This window comes from Rhynchophorus ferrugineus, unplaced genomic scaffold (assembly GCF_030347505.1).
Source record: "Rhynchophorus ferrugineus isolate W39M unplaced genomic scaffold, kcgeb_rfMv2 rfM4, whole genome shotgun sequence".
Classification (NCBI taxonomy): Eukaryota; Metazoa; Arthropoda; class Insecta; order Coleoptera; family Curculionidae; genus Rhynchophorus; species Rhynchophorus ferrugineus.
The window spans coordinates 50561474-50586522 of record NW_027472583.1 but is presented as its reverse complement, the minus strand read 5'-3'; the positions used below and the strand labels follow the sequence as shown (position 1 = coordinate 50586522).

General features: G+C 31.7%; 5 protein-coding genes across 6 annotated transcripts; 3 read left to right on the top strand and 2 right to left on the bottom strand.

Moving 5' to 3' along the window:
- Positions 1–43: 43 nt before the first annotated feature.
- LOC143196509 (transcriptional adapter 2b) lies at positions 44–1819 on the bottom strand. Its single transcript, XM_076404244.1, has 8 exons — positions 1680–1819; positions 1520–1626; positions 1405–1464; positions 1208–1349; positions 942–1153; positions 661–887; positions 392–605; positions 44–334 (listed from the first exon to the last, which is right to left on the bottom strand). Exons 1-8 carry the CDS (start codon positions 1684–1686, stop codon positions 191–193), a joined length of 1113 nt encoding a protein of 370 aa, XP_076260359.1. The 5' UTR covers positions 1687–1819; the 3' UTR covers positions 44–190.
- A 4316-nt stretch (positions 1820–6135) lies between these two features.
- On the top strand, positions 6136–8142 carry LOC143196542 (uncharacterized). The gene is made up of 4 exons (XM_076404288.1): positions 6136–6803; positions 6861–7032; positions 7453–7565; positions 7619–8142. The coding sequence occupies exons 1-4, from the start codon at positions 6264–6266 to the stop codon at positions 7694–7696; spliced, it is 903 nt and encodes a 300-aa protein (XP_076260403.1). The 5' UTR covers positions 6136–6263; the 3' UTR covers positions 7697–8142.
- A 1849-nt stretch (positions 8143–9991) lies between these two features.
- Lrr47 (Leucine-rich repeat 47) lies at positions 9992–11970 on the top strand. Its single transcript, XM_076404565.1, has 2 exons — positions 9992–10573; positions 10626–11970. The coding sequence occupies exons 1-2, from the start codon at positions 10155–10157 to the stop codon at positions 11470–11472; spliced, it is 1266 nt and encodes a 421-aa protein (XP_076260680.1). The 5' UTR covers positions 9992–10154; the 3' UTR covers positions 11473–11970.
- Positions 11971–13705: 1735 nt separating this feature from the next.
- Positions 13706–15192, top strand: LOC143196508 (peroxynitrite isomerase THAP4). 2 transcript variants are annotated; one of them, XM_076404241.1, is made up of 3 exons: positions 13706–13842; positions 13908–14117; positions 14891–15192. In XM_076404241.1, the coding sequence occupies exons 1-3, from the start codon at positions 13788–13790 to the stop codon at positions 15163–15165; spliced, it is 540 nt and encodes a 179-aa protein (XP_076260356.1). In that variant the 5' UTR covers positions 13706–13787; the 3' UTR covers positions 15166–15192. The 2 variants fall into 2 exon arrangements, with proteins under 2 accessions (XP_076260356.1, XP_076260357.1); XM_076404242.1 differs by having other exon boundaries at positions 13755–13853.
- A 1489-nt stretch (positions 15193–16681) lies between these two features.
- On the bottom strand, positions 16682–19666 carry Arp8 (Actin-related protein 8). Its single transcript, XM_076404240.1, has 5 exons — positions 19407–19666; positions 18829–19348; positions 18566–18780; positions 18222–18510; positions 16682–17551 (listed from the first exon to the last, which is right to left on the bottom strand). Exons 1-5 carry the CDS (start codon positions 19575–19577, stop codon positions 17055–17057), a joined length of 1692 nt encoding a protein of 563 aa, XP_076260355.1. The 5' UTR covers positions 19578–19666; the 3' UTR covers positions 16682–17054.
- Between the last annotated feature and the right edge of the window lie 5383 nt (positions 19667–25049).

Here is a 25049-nt window from a genome sequence, read left to right as displayed (position 1 = left end):
ATAGATATTATAATGTATCTAAACACCATAATCTCGCTTCTGTAACGTTCTCTGCAGTTTAACTGTATCAGAAACCGAAACCAACTGGGAATTATAATGAAAAAGGCTTTCCACCTGACACTTTTACATAGAATCCTTCCAAGTTCCACAAGGAATCTGTACTAGTTCACCATATATATCGTTGAAATGACTATTCATCAGGAGCATCAATATGTAAGTTACGTGAAATTCCCCTTAGAGAATTTGCCCCACCACCCCTTTGTCGCACTCTAAATCTCTTTCTAACAGCCACATGGTTTTTTCTTCTGTGAAATTTAAGTTTGTTTTTCCGTCTCTACAATGTACAAACAAATTAAAACCAATTTAATAAAATAAGGAAAATCAAACTAACAATTTTTCCTTGTTTTATATTCTGCTTTTTGAAGGCCATGTGTTGTTCATAGTGAATCATCTCTTCTTGAGATGTAATGCCAAGGTTCCTATATCTTTTCAATTCAGACAGCCGATGACGTAGCTCACGTTCCCGTAATAAACTGGTTATCAATCCTTCATGTTCACCAGAAGTTAAGTATTGCGCTAAAGGTCGCATACCATCCCGTAGCTCCCTGCAGTTAAACAAAATAAAAAAACATAGAAAAAATAAAGTATTGTATGAATTACTTCTCAGATTTTGGATATAATGGCTTTGTAGGATCTCTGCGCAAGTTATCAAAATATTTGGCAACTAGTTGGAAGTCTCTCACTATCCGTTTTCTACGCTGTCTTTCCCTTAAACTTCGCACATACATATCAACAATAGCTAATTTCAGTGCTTTTTTTATATCACTCTCCTCATGATCATCTGATTGTAGGTCTGATACTAAATGCTCAGCTTCGGGATTGTATTCCTAAAACAAAGTATGGGTCAGATTTTATGTAATACACCTTCACTAATGACTTACTCCCTCAAAATCATCCCTGTGAGGCTTATAACCCAGTACACGAGCTTCTTCAGGAGTTGCATCAAGGGGTGCCAATTTGGAAAGAGCTGTATGTGATAAGGGTCCTTCGTCTTCTATCAAATCATAATACAACATTGGTTTAGGAGCACAACCCCAAGTAGCTTTACCAATGTTGCCATTCAAATACTTCGATACAAACTCTTCTTTGCATTCTAAGGTTTTTTAATTACTTTTTTACTACTCTACATTTAATAAAAGATAGTTACCTTCAGCAGTTCTAGTTTTTACAGCTTTTGCAACCAAATCCCAATTGCCATATGAATATAATTCAGCTGCTTCTAGAAGAGTTACATGTTCTCGAGCGGTCCAGGCATTTTTACCAGCAAATATACTTACTGAGCAATTATCCTTAAAGAAGATTTAGTAATATACAAAGCTTAAATATGTTTATTAGTCTACTCACTACAAATCGATAAGGATGGTCATTTTTATGTTGTCCTATTTCCGCCCCTACCGCAAAACACTAAAACAACAATTATCGTCGATCTGATTCAAATTTCCCGCTAAAAGATACTTACTTGCAAACAAATATCAAAATCCGGGCACTCACAACATTGAACTCTAACATTATTTATATCTTCTTGGCAATAAACACAAGAAACGTTGGTAACCTTCTCAAAATAGTCTAGAAGTATAGTTTATTTAGAAGTTCTAATTGATGAAGACAAATACACTTACCAGTCATATCTGTTAAAAAACCAAGCTATGCGCCATTATTATAGAGTTGTTCGAATAAAAGTTTTGTCATCGATATCTATCAATTGTGGTTAAATATATCGAATCGAAATATTTGTACTCGATATTGTATTAAAAGAAATTGTATACTAAGAATTAATTAACAAAAAAATAGTGTGTAATAGACTAGAGAAACTATGAAATATAAAAAATGCATTCTTTTAGTTGATCAAAAATTTTTTGAAAAATAACTGTATAGAAAAATTACCTTTGGACACTCGTATTTGACAGTTCATACAAGATGATGACAGAATAGAAAAGGATGAATATCTCTATTAGCGATGAGAGTTATCGAAACTAGCGTTATGAACTATCGACCAAAAATAGTAATTTCTATATCACTCAAATGCACACTTCACACAGACTGTTTTCCTTTTTTGCTATAACATACGGAGGCGTATGTATTCCTTCACGTATTAATTTTGGGAAAGAAAAGAACGGAAATAATTGTTAGGTTCTTTGTGTTACACAGAAACACAGAATTGTGTTACACAGATAAGATCATTTTTAATTAGTAAGCGGCAGGGTGAAAAAGGAATAGAGTGTTAAATATATATGATTTATATCGATATAAGGGCCAGTGTAGAAAAGAAGTAGAAGAATGAGTAGAGGGCGCTGTAATTTGCTAAGTATAGGAGTATTACAAACCGAAAAATATCGATATTTTTTAAATACTAATTTTTAAGTCTAAAATATATATATATATATATATATATATATATATATATATATATACATATATATATATATATATATATATATATATATGTATATATATATTTTTTTTTTGAAATATATTTATACTGCTTTTAAAGGTTTTTTAAAAATTATATTATATCTATTCTGAAAAATTATCGATACAACCGCTAAAAATATTAGCTATAAATATGGGTATTTAAAAAAAAGAGCTAAAGAGAATATCGATATAACGTGCAAAAAAATATAGTGTTTAGAAAGAATCCGATTGAAACAATCCATTAAAAAGTGGTCATATCAGAAATAGAATAGTGACCACAAAATAGACGAAGTTCAATGGTTTGTGATAGTGAAACTCAGAGTAGTTAACTGATACAGTCGATATTAAAAACTAGTCAATTGCTGAACAGTCGATAATTCTCAACGCTAATCAGAGAGAACATCAGAACCTCGTTAACGTTACCTAAGCTAAACCAGCTTTATTTGATATCGCAATATTTACATTAAAGGACGTACATTGAATGATTTAATTAAGAAATGATTTACTAAAATAAGCAATATATTAAAATATATTTATAACTAAACAAAAATTTGAAGATCCCTTATTATTCATTAGTTTCATTAAAATAAATTACATATTTACATGTATTTAAAATATAACACAAACTTGAAGGTTCATAATTATTTTTTAGTTAGAAGAAAAATAATCTGCAATTTTAGTTTGCCCTAATTGGTTTTTAGCATTGTCTTCCAATGCCTGGGCCCGTAATTTCCGAAGAACTAAAATATCTTTGTATGATACTGCTTTCCTTTCTAAAGCCCAATCTAAAGCTTGGTTAAAAACTCTTATAGCTTGCGCATCAGTCACTACATATTTAACACCACCGGAAACATCTTTATCATCCTCACTAAACATATCTTCCTTCTTAATAACACTGGTAGGCTCATCATTCCATAAATTAATATAAGGTGGAGTACAAGCAATGTTGGGAATTTTTTCTTTAAATGGTTGTATTAATTCCGGTTGTGCTGATAATTTCTCATCAGATACAGTCTGAAGTCGAATTCCATATCTTGTTTTAAATCGTTGTAGCCAGCCATCACTAGCTACGAAATTTTCAGTCTCTTTCAGTTTCTCATTTAACAGTTTAGCCCTTTCTTTAAGTACTTCGCCGCTAATTGGAACATGCTTTTCCTGTTGCTCTAATAACCACTTATAAAGGGAATTCTCCATTTCAGGCGCCTTTGCATTTTTCAAAGTTCTTCTGTTTCCAGGGCCTCCAAATGTGTTGCAGGTTCTTTCTAAAATTTGTGTTTTCAAACGCTTAATTTTACAAATTGTTGCCTTTGATACACCATATTTTTTGGCCAATTGTGTCACACTAGCACCTAGTGCAACTTCGTCTATGATTTTTGCTTTATCACTTAATTTTAAACACTTTCTTTTGTAGGATACTGATGACATAATCATACAAATATTGAAAGTACCACTGAGAAACTACAGTATTACTCTATGATATGTATTAACCCTAAAGCATATACAAAGAAAATTTAATAGCAAAAATTTGACATAACAACAAACCCCATCTACTCTGAGGGGCGCTTATAACCTAAGAATTCGATAGTTGACAAATTACTGAAATTACATATATATCAATATTTTTTGAAAATATATCTATAGATGTGTTGAAGATTTTTTTACCTAATAATCGATATTAATGTTTGCCGATATTTTTCCAAAAAAAAAAAACAAAACATAATTTTTAAACATTATAAAAACCTTTTAATATATCTTATAAACCCTTTAAATTGGTACCTTATTTTAAAGGTTTAATACATTTCGGTATTTGGTTTTAAAGGTTTATTAAAACATATTGCCTTTTTAAATTACTTAAACAATATCAATATTTTTTGGGCCGACTTATCGATATTTTTATTAAAATCTTTTGTAAATCATTGAGATTTTCGTAATTAAAAAAAAAGATATAAAGATATTTTTGTTCTCTCTTTATCTCTCAAAATTTTATTAAAGTATCGAAAACGATGTATGGATATTTTAAGAAATATCGATATTTTTCTAGGCAACCGACACCCCTACAACCGGCCATATCAAATCGACATATGGGGATCAGATGAATTAGGGATGCCAAAATATATCGATATTACCCGAGCCCATTTTTTCGATATTTTTTAAAAGAAGTATCGATAGTTGAAAATAATAGTTTTGAACTTGATATGTTATAATAAGATATTGAGTAAAATACTCATAGTAAAAACTAGACTTTTCACAAAAAAGTATCATACTCTTAGTTTGAGGTTTCTGAAGTTCTTTAGAATATTTTTTAGTAATTTAAGTAAGAACAGAAGATAGAAGATGAGATTTTTCTGAAACTTCGCCAAAAAATTTAGGTTCTTTCTTCTAAGAACCGAATGCGGAAGCAATATCGGAATACTACAAGGCACTACCTAGTTTCCATGTTAACATAAGAACAGTTACTCCAAGTTTCAAATCATATTTTTATCCAATATGTGGCTACTATATTTTCTCTCTGTTTATTAATAAGTTTATTTACTTCTTTTTAATATTTATATTAATAATTTATTTCTACTAAAATACTTCATTATGAATCAAAATTTGTTTCTGTTTGCCCTTTGGCATTAATAAATAATCATTAAAAATAGTTTAAAAAACACTGTATTAATATACGTTATTATTTATTAATACAAACATATAACAAAATATGTATTAATATGTAATTAATTGTAAACCAATTGTAATTATTTTCTTAGAGCAAAAGACAAACTACACATTTTCTTCCCAACATTTGAGAAAGCAAAAACGAAAGTAAACTTAAATTATCAAAAATGTTCTGTGTTCAGAACATGGATAAACAACGGGCGTGCTAATTTAAAATTAATTTTTAAACCAAAATAAGGTAAATGGACCAAAAAATTAGAATTTCTCGACAAAATAGAATACAATACTAAACATTTTGTCAATTCGTTTATTGTTTTAGTACCACTAACAATCATAGAGCACAAAATATAGAGAACTCCATGTTTTATATAAACACTTTTCTATATTTTGTGGTCATTGAGAAATAGACAGTTTATTCCATAGGCAACCTCGGAGATGACGAAATATACTCGCATAGTCTAAGCACTGCAAGCTAATTGCAGGCTCTCTTAGGCCTTTGATTATTTCCTTTGAATCGATAAAACCACCGCGGCAAAGATTTCATTGATTCATCTTTTAATTAAATTAAATTTTTATAACCTACTAATTTCTAATGTCTTATATATTAATAAACTTTTGATATTTTAAGAAAAATATTGATATTTTTTAGATTCATTATTTTCCATAGAAAAAAAGTGTTTTTGGTCTAGAAAATATCGACTTGTTGAAAACACGACCGGTGTAACGAGCCCAAATTAGGGGTGTTGGCCACCAAGTAAAATAACGATACGTCGTACTATCGAACTATTAACAGTCAAAAATAATTGATAGACCTTTAAAATATAATATAATATAATATAAGTACCGCTTGTAACGTTTTATTAAAAATAATGTTTAATTTATTTTGAATAAATGTCGAAAAATATCGGGTAAAAAAATATCGATATCGGGATTAAAAAAATATCGGTCAAAAATATCGATATTTTTTCGGCATCCCTAGCTCAAATTACTTAATAAAATTATTTAATAACTTAAACTTAAAATAATTACTCAAATATTTGGGTCGTTTATCCGGCGGCCTGTCGTGGCCATATTGTTTTGACTGTCTAATTGTCTACTATAGTTTGTTATTCTTTTTGCGATACCAAATTAACATGTCAAGTTACACGGTTGAACAGCACGTCCAAATGATAACATTTTATTATGAAAATGAGTGTTCGTTAGTGAAAACGTTGCGAGCTTTGCGCCCATTTTATGTCGGACGCAGTGGGCCCTCGAAGTCGACTATCCAACGTTTGGTGGCCAAATTCGAGACGACGGGTTCTGTGAACAATCAGCCAACACCCGTTCGTCAAAGAAACGCCAGGTCCGTTGAGAACATTGCCGCAGTCTGCGAAAGCGTGCAGGAAAACCCAGGTCAATCAATTCCTCGCCTCGCACAAGAACTTGGCCTTTCGCAGACCTCAACTTGGCGAATTTTACGTCGGGACTTGGGCCAGCATTCGGACAAAAGTTTAAAAGACAACCCGAACATAAAACGTGTCCCCTCTCGTTTAGCAAAAACACAGGTTCGCAATGGAGACAGACCATTTCTCTGTCCACATTGCATTAAAACTTTTTCACGACTTGGTAACCTAGAGCACCATATTAAGAAAACCCACCAGGCAGCTCAATCTGACGATGAATGTTCATATGTAAGATGTATTAAAGTAAAATTATTGTTTTAATAATATCCTTCTTATATTGTATAGAGTATTGGACAGGTAAAAATATTAAATTCAAACTCAGATTTACTAGAAGAACCTCCACCTGTGAGACGTGAAGATCTGGTTCTCAGTGAGAACAAACAATTTGATGAAAGTCTAAGCCTATCAAGACAATTAATCTCGCAACCTAGAAAATGTCCACGATTAAATCTAACAGGTAAAAATTAAACAATACATTGTGTTAATATTTTAGTATCTATAATTCATATACATAACAAGTTAATGTGTCAATCTGTTTGAAGTTTAGACAAAAACAAATATTCTACCATTTTTACAGTTTTAACAAAACAATAGCTATAGTATATGACTATGTACCTTAAAAATACAGTGGATCATTTGTCAATAAATACTTGGAACTAAGAAATAATTCTCGAACATGTCGTTGTTCACTTGTATTCTTTAACACAATTCTTGTATTCTTCAGCACAATTTTGATTGTTTTGTGATCAAATGGAAATATATTATTAATAACTAAACACTGATAATACAACTAGAAAGTGTAAGCATATCCAATGGCGCTTTGAAATATGTATATATATTAATTATGCGACTTCTTCACTTTAAATATTGCTTACAGCATCATCAGATTCAGTCCACAAATCATTTCCTGTGCAGACACCAGAAAATTATAATATTACAAATATGCCTTTTGGGGACCTGGAATACTTAACTAAGTCAGAGGATGAACAGGTAACATAGTTATAATTTTTATATATGAATTTTCTTTATCTTCTATTTTCTAGTGTGATATATCATCAAATTTAATATATGAAGATGTTATAGAGCCATTGGTAGAAGTAAAAATTGAACCAAGTGACTAGAATATGAAAAAAACAAAAGAATAATGCAGGACATTTTGTTTTGAAAATATGGGTTTAGTGTACAAGCACACTAGGGAAGAATGTTGACTTTGTAACAGATGCTAAACTGTTTGATTGTTCAATAAAAAATACTATTCACGTAGATCATAAAACATTGCTTTGAACAAGTAGTAATGAAAAGACTATATAATCCGATAAGACAGTTCAAAAGGAACTTAATATGTTTTGTCTTATTCCTGTTTATATAATGATCATTTTACTTTTCATACTTAGCTCAAACATTTAAAAAATGACTTGCTTAGGTATACCGGAACACTGGAATGTATTCCATTTATTAAATTAATTATAAGGTTTTATATTGGGCATCATCATTAAATTCGTTAAACTTTTATAATATATTATGCTACTTTGAATACTGGTTAGATATAAAATGTTCATATTACCTACAGGCTCCTTTTTATTGACTTTCTCCCAACAGATCTTTCCTAATATTCCTGCTTAATTAATTGTTTGTTAAAAGTAGTGTTGCGAACAATCGACTATCGACTGTTCATTAATTGACTACTTTTTACTATCGACTATTACAGTCGCTATTTTTGGTTCGACAGTTTTTACTAGTAACTGTTTTCAGTCGGTATTTTTGGTCCGACTGATTATACGGTTATTAAGAGGACTGCAACATTCCATCAAATCCAGGATTTTAACAAGTGAATGGGGAAAAAATGACAAAATTGTCTATTAGATGTCATCAATATAAAAGACTGCCAATTTTAGAAATGAATATGATATGCGGGAAAACCACATTTTTAGATACTAGATTTAAAAAAGCATGATTTGGTATTGCAAATAATACTTAGGCGATACAAAAAGTTATTACAAAAGATATATCTTCCATTCTAATTTCAAAAAATGCAAATATAGTTCCACAACTCGAAATTCAAGACAAAACTATTGACCAAGAAGGTATTGACATCTGGAGATATTTTGATAAAAAAATGGCTAGAATGAAAGAAGTATTTGGAAATTCCATTTATTAAATCCATCCTTAAAATGAAACTACCTGAATTATATCAGTTACACCTAAAATATTCGTCTATACCCGCAACATCTGTCCCCTGGGAACAAGTTTTTTCAAAATCTGGGCAAATAATTAACGATCGTAGAAATCGCCTCACGGGAAAAGTTGAACATGATAATAATCACGAGCATACATTTACATTTTATTTAGAAGTTATGGTTATTGAAAATTTTTAGTTTTTAGGTTTTATTTAAGTTGTATTGTACTATTTATATTTATTATGCTATGTTATTTAAAAATAGCAATTAATATATTAACACAGGATAAAACATTTGTGGTGTTATTATTCCATTTCTTTTTACACATCCACAGAACATTCAGTATAAAAGTAATCCTACTTCCTTTAAAATTATATTTATTACATGGTAATAGAAGATAGTAATTTTTTTCCTTTTCTATTTTATAGTTATCACGCGAATGAATATATATACATCTCTGTCTCGATTATACTATCATTGGAGTATATAAAGACATTTAAAATTAACTGGTCCTAGCATTTATCTCCGTCCTTTCCTATCTTACATTTAATACAGACAAGAATTCGTACATCTTCGTCTGACATCACGAATGAAAAAAAAAATAGTCGAAACGCGCATTTGACTGAAAATAGTAATTACTATATTCAGTCCCTATTTTTTGACTATCGACTGTGTTGTGACTATCGACTGTTTCGGTCGATAGTTCTCATCGCTAGTTAAAAGGTAAATTAATTATTGGTCTTTTTGGTATTAATATATTTGTAGTTACAAAATGTTTTTCCTAGATTTTCAAGGTTTTGCTGATTTGATACTACAGTACTTGTTTAAATTCTGTTGCTTGCCGATATGTTTACCTAATTCTCAAATTAAAAGTTTCTGTAATAATTTATTTTAGTCGTATTGTTGTTTCCGAGAAATTGATATATTTAAAATATGTACTTATATTAATTAAATACTCCCATTATCTTTTAATAGCTATCTCTAGAAATATTCATACACGATATTTATATTTGAAAAATATACAATAGCATAAACACAGAGAAACTTTATGAACATAATTTAATATGAATCATAGAAAAATATGAATCTGAGTTAGAGATGCAGAAAAATGATCGACTTTTTTTGGCCTATATATCGATATTTTTTCTGACTGGCAAAAGAATCGATTTACTTTTAATATTATGAATCGATATTTTTTAAAATATCAAAGCCAATATATCGATATTTTAAACCGCTGATGACATCCCTAATACGAGGCAGCAAGAAAGAAGAATAATTGATTCTAAAAGGTGGAAAAGGCGCTAAACCTATATACGTAGGAAAACCTAAATATATATATATATAAATATATATAAATAATACGTCTTTTAAAATTGCCATGCAATAAGAGTTGCAATAGAAAATGAAAATTTCGTGTTCGGTTTGCGTGGTGAATCGCGTAATGCCTGCTTTACCAGCTCATTTAAGGAAAAAAGCTTCGAAATCAACACTGGCACTTTGTAGACATCCGAAAAATTTTGAATACTGTCTGATATTATTTTCGGCCCAAAATAAAAACAGTACAAAATATTCAATTAATGGGAACATTGACAAAGTATTGACTAAATTTGTCAATGAAGGAAAATGTACCATACAATTAAAAAAACCTGAGCATGATATTTGTATTCAAGCAGACTCCATTCAATTGAAAGGTTTTTTACACTTACTTAAGCGGGTTCTAAATGGTTATGTATTATCTAAAGAACTTACTTTGTCAAGTTTAAGTGTGACACCTATTAAACCTAAGGACATTGCCCCTACAAAGCTTACAATAACAGCTAGGTATGTATCTACATATTTGTTTTGTGGCATATTAATAATTGAGTTATTGTAGGTCAGAATATCCATCTAAAGGGTTTCCAAGAACATTAGAATACTTATATATAAATAGCATAAAAAGATGTGGGTTAGATGTGGGTATTTTGCAATTAATGAAACTGAAGGTTTTAAATTTAAGTGACAATCAAATAGAATATTTGCCAGAAGAATTGAGTAATCTACCTAATTTAAAGGAATTGAATATGGCTCATAACCAATTAGGCAAGGGGACTATTAAACAATGGTCTTGGATCGGTGGATATCTCTCCAAGAATTTAGTACTTCTTGATTTGAGCTACAACGAATTAACATTTGTTCCTGAGCAGTTAATCAAACTTCAGAATTTATTTTCGTTACACTTGAGCCATAACAAACTTCAAAAACTACCTTGCGGTCTTGGGAATTTAAGATCTCTTCGAATTTTTTCTGCATCAAATAATAAGTTCTTATCATTGCCGGGTAGTTGCAGGAAGCTCCGGTTACAAAGTATTGATCTTTCAAACAACCTCTTTTTAGAAGGAGTACCTTTTCGTGAACATGGGGTTCCTAAAGCATTAAATGTTGGATCACTGAAAGAATATGCAGGAAAGAAAGTATTATGGGCTCGTTTACCATACCCCAAAGGTTCAATACCTTTGACTTTAATTGAATTTTTAGATTATGCCAAGTATTGTGTGTGTGGAAAGGCATGTTTCAGCTTGTTTCTAAGAAACACTCACAGCATGCCTTTAAACTATATTTCAGAAACAATCAGTGTCGGAGCCACCGACACCATATACGCACCCGTCGATTGTTATTATTGTAGTTTGAAATGCTACAATACTTCCTTCCACAATCGACCTAGATATGCTATAGTGAGATAGGACGCGTTTGATTTAAATTAAAAGGTCGGTTTTTCGATATTTGTCATACTTGAGGAGGATAAAGTGAGGTTCTGCTGGATGATTTTAGTGATGAGTATACATTGTTTTGGTACATATCAAAATATAACTCGATTGAATTGAAATGTATATTGTTGTGCCTTTGTGTGTATTTATTGAAATTAATAATGATCATTATACTTATTATACTATATGTCTTTAGAGTTTTTTTACACATTTACAGATTTTCAATCTTTTCACTTTTAATATAATTAGGGATAGGTTATTACTGTTAAAATGCATGCTACTGTGATAATATTCTGATTGTAAACTTAATTTTGTTATAGGCTGCTTTTTCTCTTTGTAAGTTTAATCAACTAAGTCAATAAAGATGGTGTTAATGTTTAGTTTCTGTTATGTTATTCAATAGTTCATGTTGTACTTCCAAATGATTCTTTGGAATAAAACTTTTAAAAATAAAAAAAATATGTGTAAATACAATTCCGACTTTTTTTTTATTGTATAGCTCTGCCAATTTAAAAAATCTTCCATCTGTTTAATGATCGGCTTTTTAATTTAATATCTGGGTAAATTTGTTTTATAAATCACATTTATATTAACATTCAACCCACATCATTTTACAATTGTCCTATTCGCCTGATTTAACTGGTGGACATATTTTTGAACGTTTTTAGAAGCTTAAAAATCATCGAAAGATGACATCGTTTCGAAAACCGAATCTTAAATTTTAAATAAATACATTGAATTGAAAAAGCGATGAAACAAAATTTGAAAAATATGTAACTGGTTTACGGTTTATCTTAAATCATTCTCTACATTTCTTGATATTGATTACAGTAGTATTTTAGTATTTATTTACGTATAATAAAAATAATCAAAATTCATTAATAATCAATTTGTGTCAAAAATTGAATATATAATAGACTGTATTGCCTACTTCAAAAAAGTAAGTAATAAGATTTTAATCTACAAAAAAATGTATTGGGCCTTACCTAATAGACGAGGAAAGAACAGAGGATTTGTTTGTTATAACTTCTGTTCTGAAATCGCCCATTGTCATTACAATTGATGGAATTGATCCAAATAATATATTTTATAATCTCGTCTTCGTTCAACTATGAAATAATAATAAAGTAAGATTTTGTTGTGTCTTGGATAATATTTAAACGCCAACTGAGATTTCCGACGGCAGTTTATCTATAGGCTTAGGATATCTAGAGCTTATTAATGGATTAGCTATAGTAAACTGGAACTAATGGTTGATCCAGGGGACAGGTTTTAATATAGGATTAGATAAATAAACAAAATCTATATTCTACAATTTCCTTAGAAGCAATGAAAAATTAATATTGGTTTTGGCCTCTTGTTGAAACTATACGTAATAAATCCTTTTAACGTAGTTATATCCACAGAAAAACGTTATACCTTCGCCAAAAGTACAGGGTGTCTGAAAATAAATGTTATATTTGTTTAGCTTACTATGTGAATGCAACGAATCCGTTAAAACATCAAACCAACTAGTATTCTAACGCTGTCAAAACAAAGTTTTTCGATTAATTACTAATGCTTATCGCTACTTTAGTAACCAACGACGGGTACTAAATGATAATGGAAGAAATAAAGCTACTGGATAACGCGCAATATATTAGAAGTCTAAAGAACCAAACCACACGAACTTGCACAGTGCATAAATGTTATCCCCTAACTTTAGCTAAAATAGCCTAATTTATTTTTAATGTAGGAAATATTACTCATGTATTTATCCAGCACTATTCTTGCTTGAATTAATTCGTAAATTAAGATTGCAATAGGTATATCTAGTGTCAGATGTAATAAAACCTCAAATTGTGCACTTTATTAATTCACAAAAATTTTTTCTCGGTATTTTTAATATTATGTGCTGCTTTTAGTTCATATTTAAAAAATTAATATATAGTTGGAAAGATAACAAAATGAACTTTTCTACAAAATATAATTTAAATACCTATATAGATTGTCTTTTAATGCATCTAATAGTATATACATAGAATAGTATCTGCATTGAAAATCTGTTTTTTAATAGAAAGGCTATGTCAGCCTATACTGAAAATAAAACCTTGTTACATTTCTTTTATCTAACTGTGATTGACCATTCAAATCCAATAGAAATTAAAATTGGGTTTGCGGTTTCACGATTTAAATGTCATTGGCTAACAGGTAAGGTAATTCAAAACATTTCGATTTAAAATTGCCATTGCAGACGTCAGTGCAGTATTTGTAAAAGTGTCAAGACATGGCGACAGCAACCTGAACAAAAAATGAGCCAAAGAGTGAAAGTACACGAAGTGTTATCGAATGTTATGTGGTTGATTGGTAAATATTAAGTATAATTTACTTCTATTTCATGGAGAAAGTAAATTAAGCAAACGCTTTAACAGGAACTTGGAAGTCTGTACATGCTGAAGTGAAATATCCGACAATGAAGGCGCCCGTAAATTTCGTGGAACGATTGGAGTTTCTCTCATCAGGCCAGCCATTGCTGAACTATCTATCCGAAACCCGCCATCCCCAGAATAAAAGCGTCATGCATTTGGAAAGGGGATTTCTGAGAGTTGACGATGATAAATGCACTGTAGCGTTCTTAACAGGTGATATAAAAGTAGCGGGTAGGCAAGAAAGTAACACTATTTTCATATTAAATTATTTTTTACTCCTAAAAAAGTGCTCATAGATTTTTTGGCTTTCTTGTTAGCAAATAAAAGTTTGTGCGTCGTATGTGACTCTAGTAAGTGGTTTACACAGAGAGTATCAGTGACACACCAGTGCTGTTTACAGGATGCGATATCAGTTTCTATCAAGCTTCATTAATTTTTTATTCGGTGTAATGACATGTATTGAGTCATGTAAGGCTGAATCCTTGTTCTAATCGAATATTATATATTTACTAATTACCCATTCTACTCTTTTGATATTGTTTCTACTACTTCTTTCAATTGCTAATAATTAATGTCTAGACTAATGATCTGGCTGTTCAAACATTTACATTTAAACATAAAAAATCATATTAAAAATTGGAATAATTTCTTGTCCCATTCAGCTTATGATTTATTCAATTTGATCATTTGCCTTAGTAATATGTTTCTATGGGTTAAAAAGTTGTAATGAACAAATGTAGGAACAATAATGAACCATGTTGCAGGGAGAAATTTATATTGAATCGTCGCCATGATTTTTTAATCTTTTTGACCATAATAGTATATCAGATGCAAAAAAGAAATTGTGATGATGTATAAAAATACCGGAGATACTTTCTTGTTATCCCGATCTTCAATCATATAGTTTAATTTGATTAACATAAAAATGTTATCGCGTAAATAAAAATATCAACATACATTTTCTGCTATTGAATTACTTATTTCAGCTCAAAATTTTGGCCTAAGTACTCTGGAAGAGGGTTACGTCAAAGACAACAATTTGGTACTGTCCACCGCTTGCATAGGTATCATGAAATTCGCCCAACAATCTGTGTTAGCTTTGCATCGTCGTTATAGACTAAACGAGGAAGGCAAACTCGAATATTGTCTGATGATGGAGACACCTCAAACGCCCCTTACAAAACACGTTGTCGCAGAGTACGAAAAAGTAGAAGGTGAAGGTCCTATCATGGAACATGATAGGAAAACATTCATCAACTAGCTATATTAATAAATGTCTTGCATTAAACCGATTTTTATTATACACCACATACGTTCTTATGGATTTGTATTTCGCTAGTGCTCTATATGTTATTATGTATTGATGTGAAATTTTAGGCATTACATATATAATTCAATCGACAACAAAAAAAACATTTTAATTAAAATATGTTTATAAAATATAAGTTTAGAGAAAACTAATTTCGGTTTTACTTCAGATGACTTTTACTGACTGTTTATTCTATAGCTATCATTGCGCTCTAAAATGATTTCTGATGTTTTTCATGAAGCACCATTCTACTAGAATCTTTAGACATCTAGACCAACTCAAATGGGATCTGATAGAAAACAACAAGCTTTGGGAGGTGAAAAAAGAGTATTATCAGGGCCTTAACACCACTAACATCACCAGGAGCAACTTAAGCTTATTCTCACGTCTCAGAATTGGACACTGCAGACTGACTCATGAGTTTCTCATGACATTACATAGATGCATAGTGTGCATCTATGTAATATCACGCATGTTCGTTTACATTTTTTGTATCTTGTATCTTTATATCAGTCATGGGTTATGCGACCATTATACTGTAGCATTCATATATTCATGCATCTGTATGCTTTTACTTGTCATCTTGCACTCCTTATCCTGCACATTTGACTATAGTTTTATAATCCGACGATGTATTTATATTGTTCTTTGCATTCTATACTTGTGTTAATCTCAATCTAATCTACAAATAGACCCTAATAGTCCAGAAGGTTTATGGGTCTATAATATAAGAATAAATAAATGATGTTATTTTCAACATATTTTGTTCTTTTACCTCCCAAAAGAGAATACAATAGACTATAAGATACTTTTATTGGATACCAAAAAGAAGCTTGATTTTTGGGTTTTACGTGAATTAACAGTGAAAAAACTTAATGAACTGAGTTATAATTTGTGAATCGCTAAGGGTTTATTATCTCTCTACGGTCAGCAGCAACTACTACGAGTGAACCACATAGACAAACTTTTACTCTGTGGTGAACCGGGAGGTCGAGAAACGATTAATAGAAAAGGCGTTGCTGAAACACATCACATCAAAATAATGTAAGACTACACATCTTTAGTGATTGGGCAAAAACTGAGAGATTGGTTAATAAGTTGTGATATATACTGCCCAGATCTTGCCTTGTCTGGATACCATTTGTTCTGGTCAGCAAAACTGTGACGTTTCTAAGGCTGGTTTTAAAAGAGCCTGCGAAAATCTTTGGGTTCAGTTCTACATGTAGACCATTATTCATTTACCAGAAAATTAACAAAAGGTCATTAATTTAAATTATCATTGACTAGTGGTGGAAGAAGAACTCATATTACTTTTTTTATCATTATATTATATAGTAGAGTCTATAAAAAGGACCAAGAGAACTAAAAGCCTTTTCAAATTAACATTTGTTTCCTAATAAATCAACTAATTCGTTTAGTGCTGCATAATTTTATAGTGCTTTGATATACATATAAATAATACAAAACCTTACATTGCATATGTTATATTTAATCCATACAGGAAATCATACAATAATAATAAAATAATTATATGAGGCTATAATTATTTATTATATTCTAATTGCTGAATATCTTATATACGTTAATTCTATTTATCAGTCTTATATAAAAGTCAGTTGCAAATGTAAATACATTTAATTCTAATTTCTAAATAATCTTTTTGCTACTACACTTAATTGATATTTGTAGTCTTGTCAAACTTGTTAAACTATTAAATACAATTAATTTTGATTTTATCTCTGCAATTATCTTTTTTAAATATGGCTTATTTTATTATTGTCTCTTAAAGATTACTAATGTCACCTATAATTTAAGTAACTGTTTATGGTTTATCTTAGAGGTTACCATGTAAATGGAGCACGTTCCCTTAGTACTCTCACGCCAAACTTTTCCCATTCTATCCGCTCAATCCATAATTCTTGGGCTGTTTCTAAGCATGACATTATGCAAGCTCCCTTCCAAGGTACCATAGCGCCATCCATATCGCAAGGGTTGGTAATAATATCGAGCTGCTCAGCTCGATAGAGGTACGGGATTTGTAAGGATATGCGATTCTGTAGCCACGTACCGATACCAGCAAACTTCATACCGCCTCCGACAATGAGGATGCAACCGTACATCTTCCGCTTCAGGTCCTCACTAGGACAGCGATCGATACTCTGCAACACCGCCTGGTCCAGACCTAGTATCTGTCCGGGACTAAGAACAAACTCTTTGACTGACGGTGGAGGGCCAACAGGTTCCATGGCATCCACTACAATGTCGTCTTCACCAGTAGCGTGCTGGTTTTCCAGATAGGATTCGTTGAGTTCGCTGGATGAAGCCTCTTCTTTCATTCCTGTCACATACAAAATATATTGTGTCTTAATGTGTGTTAATAATTTAAAATTATTATTGCTATTAATAGTAGCAATTGTTTTCATTACTGAAAACAATTTCAACTAATGGCTGCCATAGCAAGTGCTATATTAGGTTCAGGTTAACGTTAGGTTCCCCTATGAATACTTTTATATACTTAATATTTGCTTGAGTATATTATTAATAGAAGGTCGCTGTAACGTATTTTATTCATTAAACATAAATACCAAACATAATAAATAATATAAGCATAACATATATTATATGTAAGCTGGAACATATAAAATCTGTAGTTCCTATAGTAGTGCGCATTTTGAAAATTGACATTCATGGGATTTGCAATTGACTTACAAGCTCGTTTATTCATTGTTAAACAGGACAATATTTGAATTTAGCGCTCTGAGATATGGGATTTTGATGCTTCAAAGGAGTTTAAACAGTGGGAATGTTGGGCGAAAAAGAAATCCCCGATTTAAAAATAATTTAGAGCGATAGTGCCAGAAAAAATAGGAAAAAACGCGCATAAGTGCCAATTTTTCTTAAATTGATGTGAAAGTGACAAGTGCTTCAAAAATAAAACAGGTAGTTCCCATACATTTAATGTATATACACATACTTTATATATAAATTGAATAATTTCCTAGCTTTACCTTTTTTTCGTATATCTCGTAGATATATTTCATCGTGTGGATCCTCTGGATCTCCCGTTGATATCTTCTGTGTATGAATTAGTTTCGCCCCCGTAATGGCGAACAGTTCCGGATTAAAGAGGCTCAACGGCGCTATAATGCACTCATCTCCTACCTGAATGGTGTACTGTGACACAGATTTGCCTGGTTGTTTTAATATGAATGATTTCTCCTGTGATCCACACACATCCAAATTGACATGACAAAACTCCTCTTTCAATTTCCTTAGAAGCATACAGTCTAGTTTATTCTGGAAAGGAAGATTCGTGATTGTTTTCTATTAAATATTATTCTCTGGATCTTGCCTGATCATTGCAGTCTTTGTAAGGAAAAGCACATTTTTGTAATAGCCAATAAAATATTTGAGTAATATCTGCACCTCCATATTCCAAACGAACTCTAGTATTTGGATGACATATACCATCTTCTACACATGATACAGAAGTCTTTTGATCTCCTACATCAACAACACAGGCATAGCTCAGTCCTGAACCAAATGTAGCAGCTACATGATCCTGCACTACAACTCGAAATAAATCAATGAAATCTTAACTATACATCAACATACCTAAAAAGCAACTGCCAAAACACATTTTAGTTAGTAACAAGTACATTAATTCTCTTAAATATGTCCTGTTATATACATCTGGTATAATTAATACTGCTTTGTAATTTTTGAAATCTTTAGATTTAATTTGTAAATTATGTTCGATAACATAAGTCCATATAGTTTCTAGGTCTGCCAAAACCGCAGTCATGGAACCTCCAGGGCCTTGGTGAATATTAAAATCTCCTCTTTTATATGGGAAGTGAATATTGAAAGGTTCTTCTGGGTTTAAACGGAAAATATCATTTCCCACCACCAAGTCTCCTTCTGGCTTTACCCACTCTCCCCCATTATTCCCTAAAGTTTCAGGTAAAACCCTTCTATTAAAAGCTGCAATCTGTTGAGGAGGTGTAGCATAGCGGCGTCTTCCGTCAGATTGTAAGCACGACTGAAGCGTGTGTGATATAGACAATCGGGCATCCTCCAGTTCCTTAGTTTGAATAAGGTCATTACGTTCTGGTAAGAATCTATCTGCATATGGCTGCAATTAACATCAGGATATTGATTAATACTTCCACTTTTAAATTAAAGAAACTTACATTTCCTTCAGGTTTTCTTTTTCGTGCTACAGCGTGGAGGACGGTAATGGGATTTAAATCAGATGCTCGACCAATACGTAAGTTTAAGGATCCTGGATGAATTACAATGGTAGTTTTAGATTGAAGGTGCTCTGGCGCCAGATCAGGAGCAGTTGAGGAGCCGGGCAACATTTTAAATAATAGTTTAATTTAATATACAAGTAAAAGTTACAGATACACAAAATAAACATAAAAACATAACCTACAACAATAAGGTAACCAGTAGCCGATTTAATTTGATTTCTTTATATTAGATATAGAGGGAGCTGTTTTTGTTGTAGAAATCTTTAAGAATATTTATCTAAATGGTATTATTAAAAACTGAAAATATAATTAAGAGATGACACATTGCTTAGCGACGGCGATTACAAGGAATAAAGGGGCTTTTTCCTCTAGATTTTTTTTGAACAATTGGTACCGTGCCTTTACGTCCCCTACAAATTAATAATACTAATGATCCTAGATGATTCATAACAGATATCTAGTGGAAAATAGTGACAACTATTCAATTCAATAAAGAAATCTTTTATTAAAATCGTTTTATAAATTCCTGTTCAACAAATTAAATTTTATAAATGTTGCATTTTAGTTATTTGCCTCCTTATCTTTAAAAAGTCCCTAACTCTTGCTTTTACATTTACAGTAATGATATTTATGTCGTTAATGGTGTTAAAATGTGTTAATAAATTGAAGTAATTTTAGTTTAAGTTATATTGATTAAATAGTTATTTTCATTCAAATGATTATATTAAGACGAATAATCAAAATATCAGTTCAAATAGTAAATTATTCTGAAATATTTTGAACAATTTAATGTAAGATTGAAAACATATTTTAATTAGTTTATAATATATTTATTTTAACATAATGTGATGTGTATGCCTCTGAAAAAAATTTTAAATTCGTTCACAGTACTATAGTCAAAATTAAGGGAGCAATACAAAAAATTTTATATTTATCCTTCATAAAATAAAACCAAGTGCGCCTGGTTTTTTCAACTTTACGGAAATATTAAGGTGTTGTCGTTTTTGCATTTTATTTTATGTCACTAGGCATACATAATTAGTTTTAAAGAAGCGAAATATACATTTTTATTAAACAAAATTTAGTACTTTAACGCTGCTAATGATTAGTTTGATGTTAATGTAATTGTATATATTTTAAGGATGAATGTAAATATATAGTTTGTTAGATTGAATTTTGCTAGATTATTGACAACGGTGTAATCCGATGCCTGGATTTGAATAGTACTTCAATGGTTCGCATTATGGTTGCACGAACTGTGCTATGCGGAATGGTTCAACGTTGTCGTTCCTTATGGTTTCAACAGTATCCGTTTTTTTTTGTTATTTTATAATGGCTTGCTGCGCTCCAGAATGGGTAAGAAGAAATTATTTTACAAATATTTCATATTATTGACATATAAAGATATCCCTGATATTGATTAATCTGAATGATATTGACATTGCCTATATTACGATTTTTTATTATTTTTTCTTATTTTCAGGTACGGGGTTGAGAAAATGGCATTTTCTCACTCGCGCGTGTCACCTCCTGGGTACGACAATGTGGCTGACTAGCCTGCATCGTCCTAATCTTGGTGAACATTATATTTCCCTTGATAGCAGGCCATTACAGACTTGTACGATCTTGTATGTATATACGTTGTATGATCGCCCATTCCTCAGGCAACTTCTAGTTGATCGGCTTGCGGGTCTCCTACATCTGGGGCCCCAGGATTTCGATAGATAAATGATGAGTGGGCTAGTATGGGTTGTTATTGGTGGTGGTCTGATGGCCCTTCATTCTTCTTTTTCTAACGTTAATGCCCACATTCGGCGTTCATCAGTTTTAGACATGCGAACAATTCATTGAAGACTTTTGCCCATGATGTCGGGGCTAAAATCATTCATTCTTTTTATTTATATTCCTTTTTGTCGATAAAATTACTAAATTGGCTTCAGGCAGTTTATTGTTCTGGTCCGGGCCAGCGTTTGAGCTTCTTAGCATATCCCAGTACTTTCTGAGGTAAAATGAGGTGAGTTTTCCTTTCCTGTTTTCGTATATCTTAACTTTAAAATGTTATCATTTTTGTTCTAGGACATTTCGCATCGCAGCGTGAGTGTTAAGTGTTCGGGTGATGTGTAGTCCAACCTCCGGGAAAAAATGAGGCCCGTCGAGCCTCATATCGCGCTCCAAACAATTTGGTGCATCCTATGTTTATTTGTCGTTCCGTTAATATTGGGGTAGGGCAGAAATAAACAAGGCGCTAGGACGTGGAATATCAAGTAAGTTCGCTGTATATTTCGTAACATGTTTTAAATGTACTCTTTATTTGTTACAGAATAACTTGCAGCTTGATTTACGTCGTGGTTTCAGACCTGTATATGATAATTTATCATGAATGTGTAGTAGTAGTGAGTGAATAGTAAATTGTTTCATTGTGAGCGTTTTCGAGCACATCCTTTACACACATTTATTTCTTAGAGTTGTGCTTAAGAAAGCCCACAGTTTGTGCTTGTCTGGGATGAATTTGCTGGAGACCACAACTGGATTATAGCCAACTTCTAAATGCCTCCAGGTATTTTTTTATTGCTAATATTACTAAAATATTTGATTAATTAGACAATTTCTAAAGAAATTTTGTTTGATATCACCCATTCTTTGATTCGATAATCTTATAATAGTTTTTAATACGCCAACAATCCATTATACATTTTTTATTTTGTTTTAGGTAAGTGCATATTAACGATAATTGGAATTGAACGCGATTTTTACGAATAATTTGGTGTTTTACAATGTGAGTGAATTTTATCCAAGAAACATGTAGGTAAAAAACATATAATTCTTATGTTTTGTTAATAATTTGTTAGACATAGTATTAAGATATTTTTATAGACCAGAAAATTACCTTTGTTATGTTTCTGCTTTATGTTAGTAAGAAGCAAAAAAAAGAAGACTGGAATGAAGTATGAAGTCATAATGATGTGATCATATAAATGGGCAAATTGTATTGGATTATTAGTTGTAATCAGTGTTTATATATATTTTTTGTTTCACATTATTTATTAGAGCTCTCTTTATTTTAAGGTAAGGCAAATACTTTGTATAATTTTATATCAATTTTAATTATTCTAATTTACTTAGAAAGAAAGTAGTACCGATAACAGTAGCATAGGAAGGAAACTGGCTGATGACCCAGCATCGAAGACCAGCAGTGGACTTTTCTATGGCAGGTGATGACTAAATTTGGAACATAATGCATTGGCCCCTTTTATTTGTACACGTAAATATTCGATTTTATAAAATTGTTAATTGTATCACAAAATACATGTATTAATAATTTCGCTAATATTTTTGAGCTGTATGTAGGGTTGCATCTATAATTCAAAATCTCTACTTACTAGGGATGCCGAAAAAATATTGAATATAATATATAGATATTTTCTGAAAAAATTATCGATTTTTTTCCTGATTTATCGATATATTGATATATTTTTAACTGACATTTTTTCAAAATAAATTAAATATAATTTTTAATAAATCTTTATAGCTGGTACTTATTTTCAAAGCTTGAATGAATTTTGGTCCTTAATATTAAATGTTCATCAAAAATATCACTACTCTTTAAAATATTTTGGATAATATATTTTTTTTAGGCTAATATTTTACTATTTTTATTTTTTCTTAAAAATATGTTATTAAAGGATATTAAAGTAAAAATTGGAAAAACTTTAAGTTGTGAATAGATCAAATTAGTTGATTAAGAGTATCTCCAGTATACTGTTGTGTTGACTGTAAGAGCAGAGATAATTATTGTAATCTACGATCATTATTGTTCTTGTTCAACCTAGAACTGGGAAATTATTGAGTGATTTTGTCTCAGGCAAGTCTGGCTTTATATTAATTTTATCCAAAAATATACACTTATTTATATTATTTTTATATTTTGCCTCAAAATAGGCCTGTCATCAGTTCCTGTCCACTCAGATGACGGTCGTTTTGATTCCGGACTGCAGTGATGGATCTATATTTCATCCATTGTCACATATCGATGCAATAATTCCGGTATGTTACGTTTAAACATGGCCAAATACTGCTCAAAATCATCAACACGTTCTTGTTTTTGGTTAACAGTAAGCAAACACGGCACCTACTTTGAACAGAGCTTTCTCATGGACAAATGCTCATGCAATATAAAACCAACACGTTCTTTTGATATTTTTACGATGTTGGCTAACTCACGCAACTGCACTTTTCGATTATTCAAAACGATTTTGTGAATCTTTTTGATGTTTTCTGGTATTACCACCTCTTTTGGACGTCCACTGCGTTCTGTATCATCGGTGTCTCTATGACTACGTTTGAGGTCAGTAAACCAACGTTTTATTGTTTTTTCTGATGGAGTGGAGTCCTTATAATGTTTTTCAAGCCACTGCTTCGCTTGAACGGCATTTTTTCCCATCAAGATTAAGTGTAAAATTATTTTTGATCCATTGTTTTAAAAATAACAAAAGTAGTGTCACTCTTAGCACAATAACTCACAAACTTATGAGTAAAATATCATGAAATTTTAACAGGTTTCTTTCGAAGGTTAGCACTAACTGAAAAAGCGGTGAATGTGTAGAAATGCTCGTCTTGTCGGTCGGAATGTGTGACTGTCGATGCGGTTGATTATCGGAGCACTCACTACTATTTTTGTGGAAGGAATTCGCACGGGAACAGAAAACACCGGCTGAATAAAAACTTTTTTATTTAGAGTTTAAATACTACATGTGGTCGACGGGAGGATGGACAGGATATTACGTTTTGTTAAGGAAGTACCGAAGCGTTATGGAAGTGGTACTGTTATAAGTAGGTAGAGGAAAGAGAGAGAAACGTTGTCGTGGTAGTCTTTTATAGTCGGGAACCGCATGGTACCAATCTACTAGCCTTGCCAATCTTTGAATTTAATGTAGACGTAATAGTGGTGGCCTAAAGAGTTGTAGCGACCGCTACAACTCTAGGCCACCACTATTACGCTCCCCCCCTAGTGGAACTGCCGTGGAACGTACCTCCATGTGGTGCAGGTTCCTGAGCACACCCGCAATTACGCAATCAATCACCCAGGAACTGTAGTTTTTTAACGAGTTTAACGGTATCAGCTGCCATCGAAGGAGTAGCAGAACGTAGTTCGTCTAGGTGCGTTCTGATTTATTTTAGGGTACCTCTAAGTGTGCTGCATTACGTGTCTCATTTCGTGAAGCAAGGGTGTTCATGCATTGATGTCATGCATGATGGGCTTCTACGTTCGTCGTACATCGCATTAGTCTCATATCCTTACATGCACGTGTCGAGCACCTGTTGAGTGACTTTTGTTGAGCTGGTTTATCTGTTAGGTACTTCGATCACGTCGGGGTAACCAATTGTAGGAATGTTTGTCTGATTGGTCGGAATATGTGGCTGTCGATGCGATTGTTTGTCCGAACACTCACTACTATTTTGTGGAAGGATTTGGCACGAGAACGGAAAACACTGGTTGAATAAATACTTTTTATTTCGATATTGAGTGATACATGCGGTTGAAAGGAGAATGGACAAGATATTAGGTTAGGTAAAGGATGT

Coding starts and splice junctions, on each gene's coding strand:
- LOC143196509 (XM_076404244.1), bottom strand. Junction 1,154..1,207: donor AAAAACTAGAACTGCTGAAG/GTAACTATCTTT, acceptor AAAAAACCTTAG/AATGCAAAGAAGAGTTTGTA. Junction 888..941: donor ACAGGGATGATTTTGAGGGA/GTAAGTCATTAG, acceptor ACTTTGTTTTAG/GAATACAATCCCGAAGCTGA.
- LOC143196542 (XM_076404288.1), top strand. CDS start 6,264: ATGTCAAGTTACACGGTTGAACAGCACGTCCAAATGATAACATTTTAT. Junction 7,033..7,452: donor TCCACGATTAAATCTAACAG/GTAAAAATTAAA, acceptor TATTGCTTACAG/CATCATCAGATTCAGTCCAC. Junction 7,566..7,618: donor CTAAGTCAGAGGATGAACAG/GTAACATAGTTA, acceptor TCTATTTTCTAG/TGTGATATATCATCAAATTT.
- Lrr47 (XM_076404565.1), top strand. CDS start 10,155: ATGAAAATTTCGTGTTCGGTTTGCGTGGTGAATCGCGTAATGCCTGCT. Junction 10,574..10,625: donor AAGCTTACAATAACAGCTAG/GTATGTATCTAC, acceptor GAGTTATTGTAG/GTCAGAATATCCATCTAAAG.
- LOC143196508 (XM_076404241.1), top strand. CDS start 13,788: ATGAGCCAAAGAGTGAAAGTACACGAAGTGTTATCGAATGTTATGTGG. Junction 13,843..13,907: donor GAATGTTATGTGGTTGATTG/GTAAATATTAAG, acceptor ACGCTTTAACAG/GAACTTGGAAGTCTGTACAT. Junction 14,118..14,890: donor CACTGTAGCGTTCTTAACAG/GTGATATAAAAG, acceptor TACTTATTTCAG/CTCAAAATTTTGGCCTAAGT.
- Arp8 (XM_076404240.1), bottom strand. CDS start 19,577: ATGTTGCCCGGCTCCTCAACTGCTCCTGATCTGGCGCCAGAGCACCTT. Junction 19,349..19,406: donor AAAGAAAACCTGAAGGAAAT/GTAAGTTTCTTT, acceptor TGTTAATTGCAG/CCATATGCAGATAGATTCTT. Junction 18,781..18,828: donor TTTTGGCAGTTGCTTTTTAG/GTATGTTGATGT, acceptor TTCGAGTTGTAG/TGCAGGATCATGTAGCTGCT.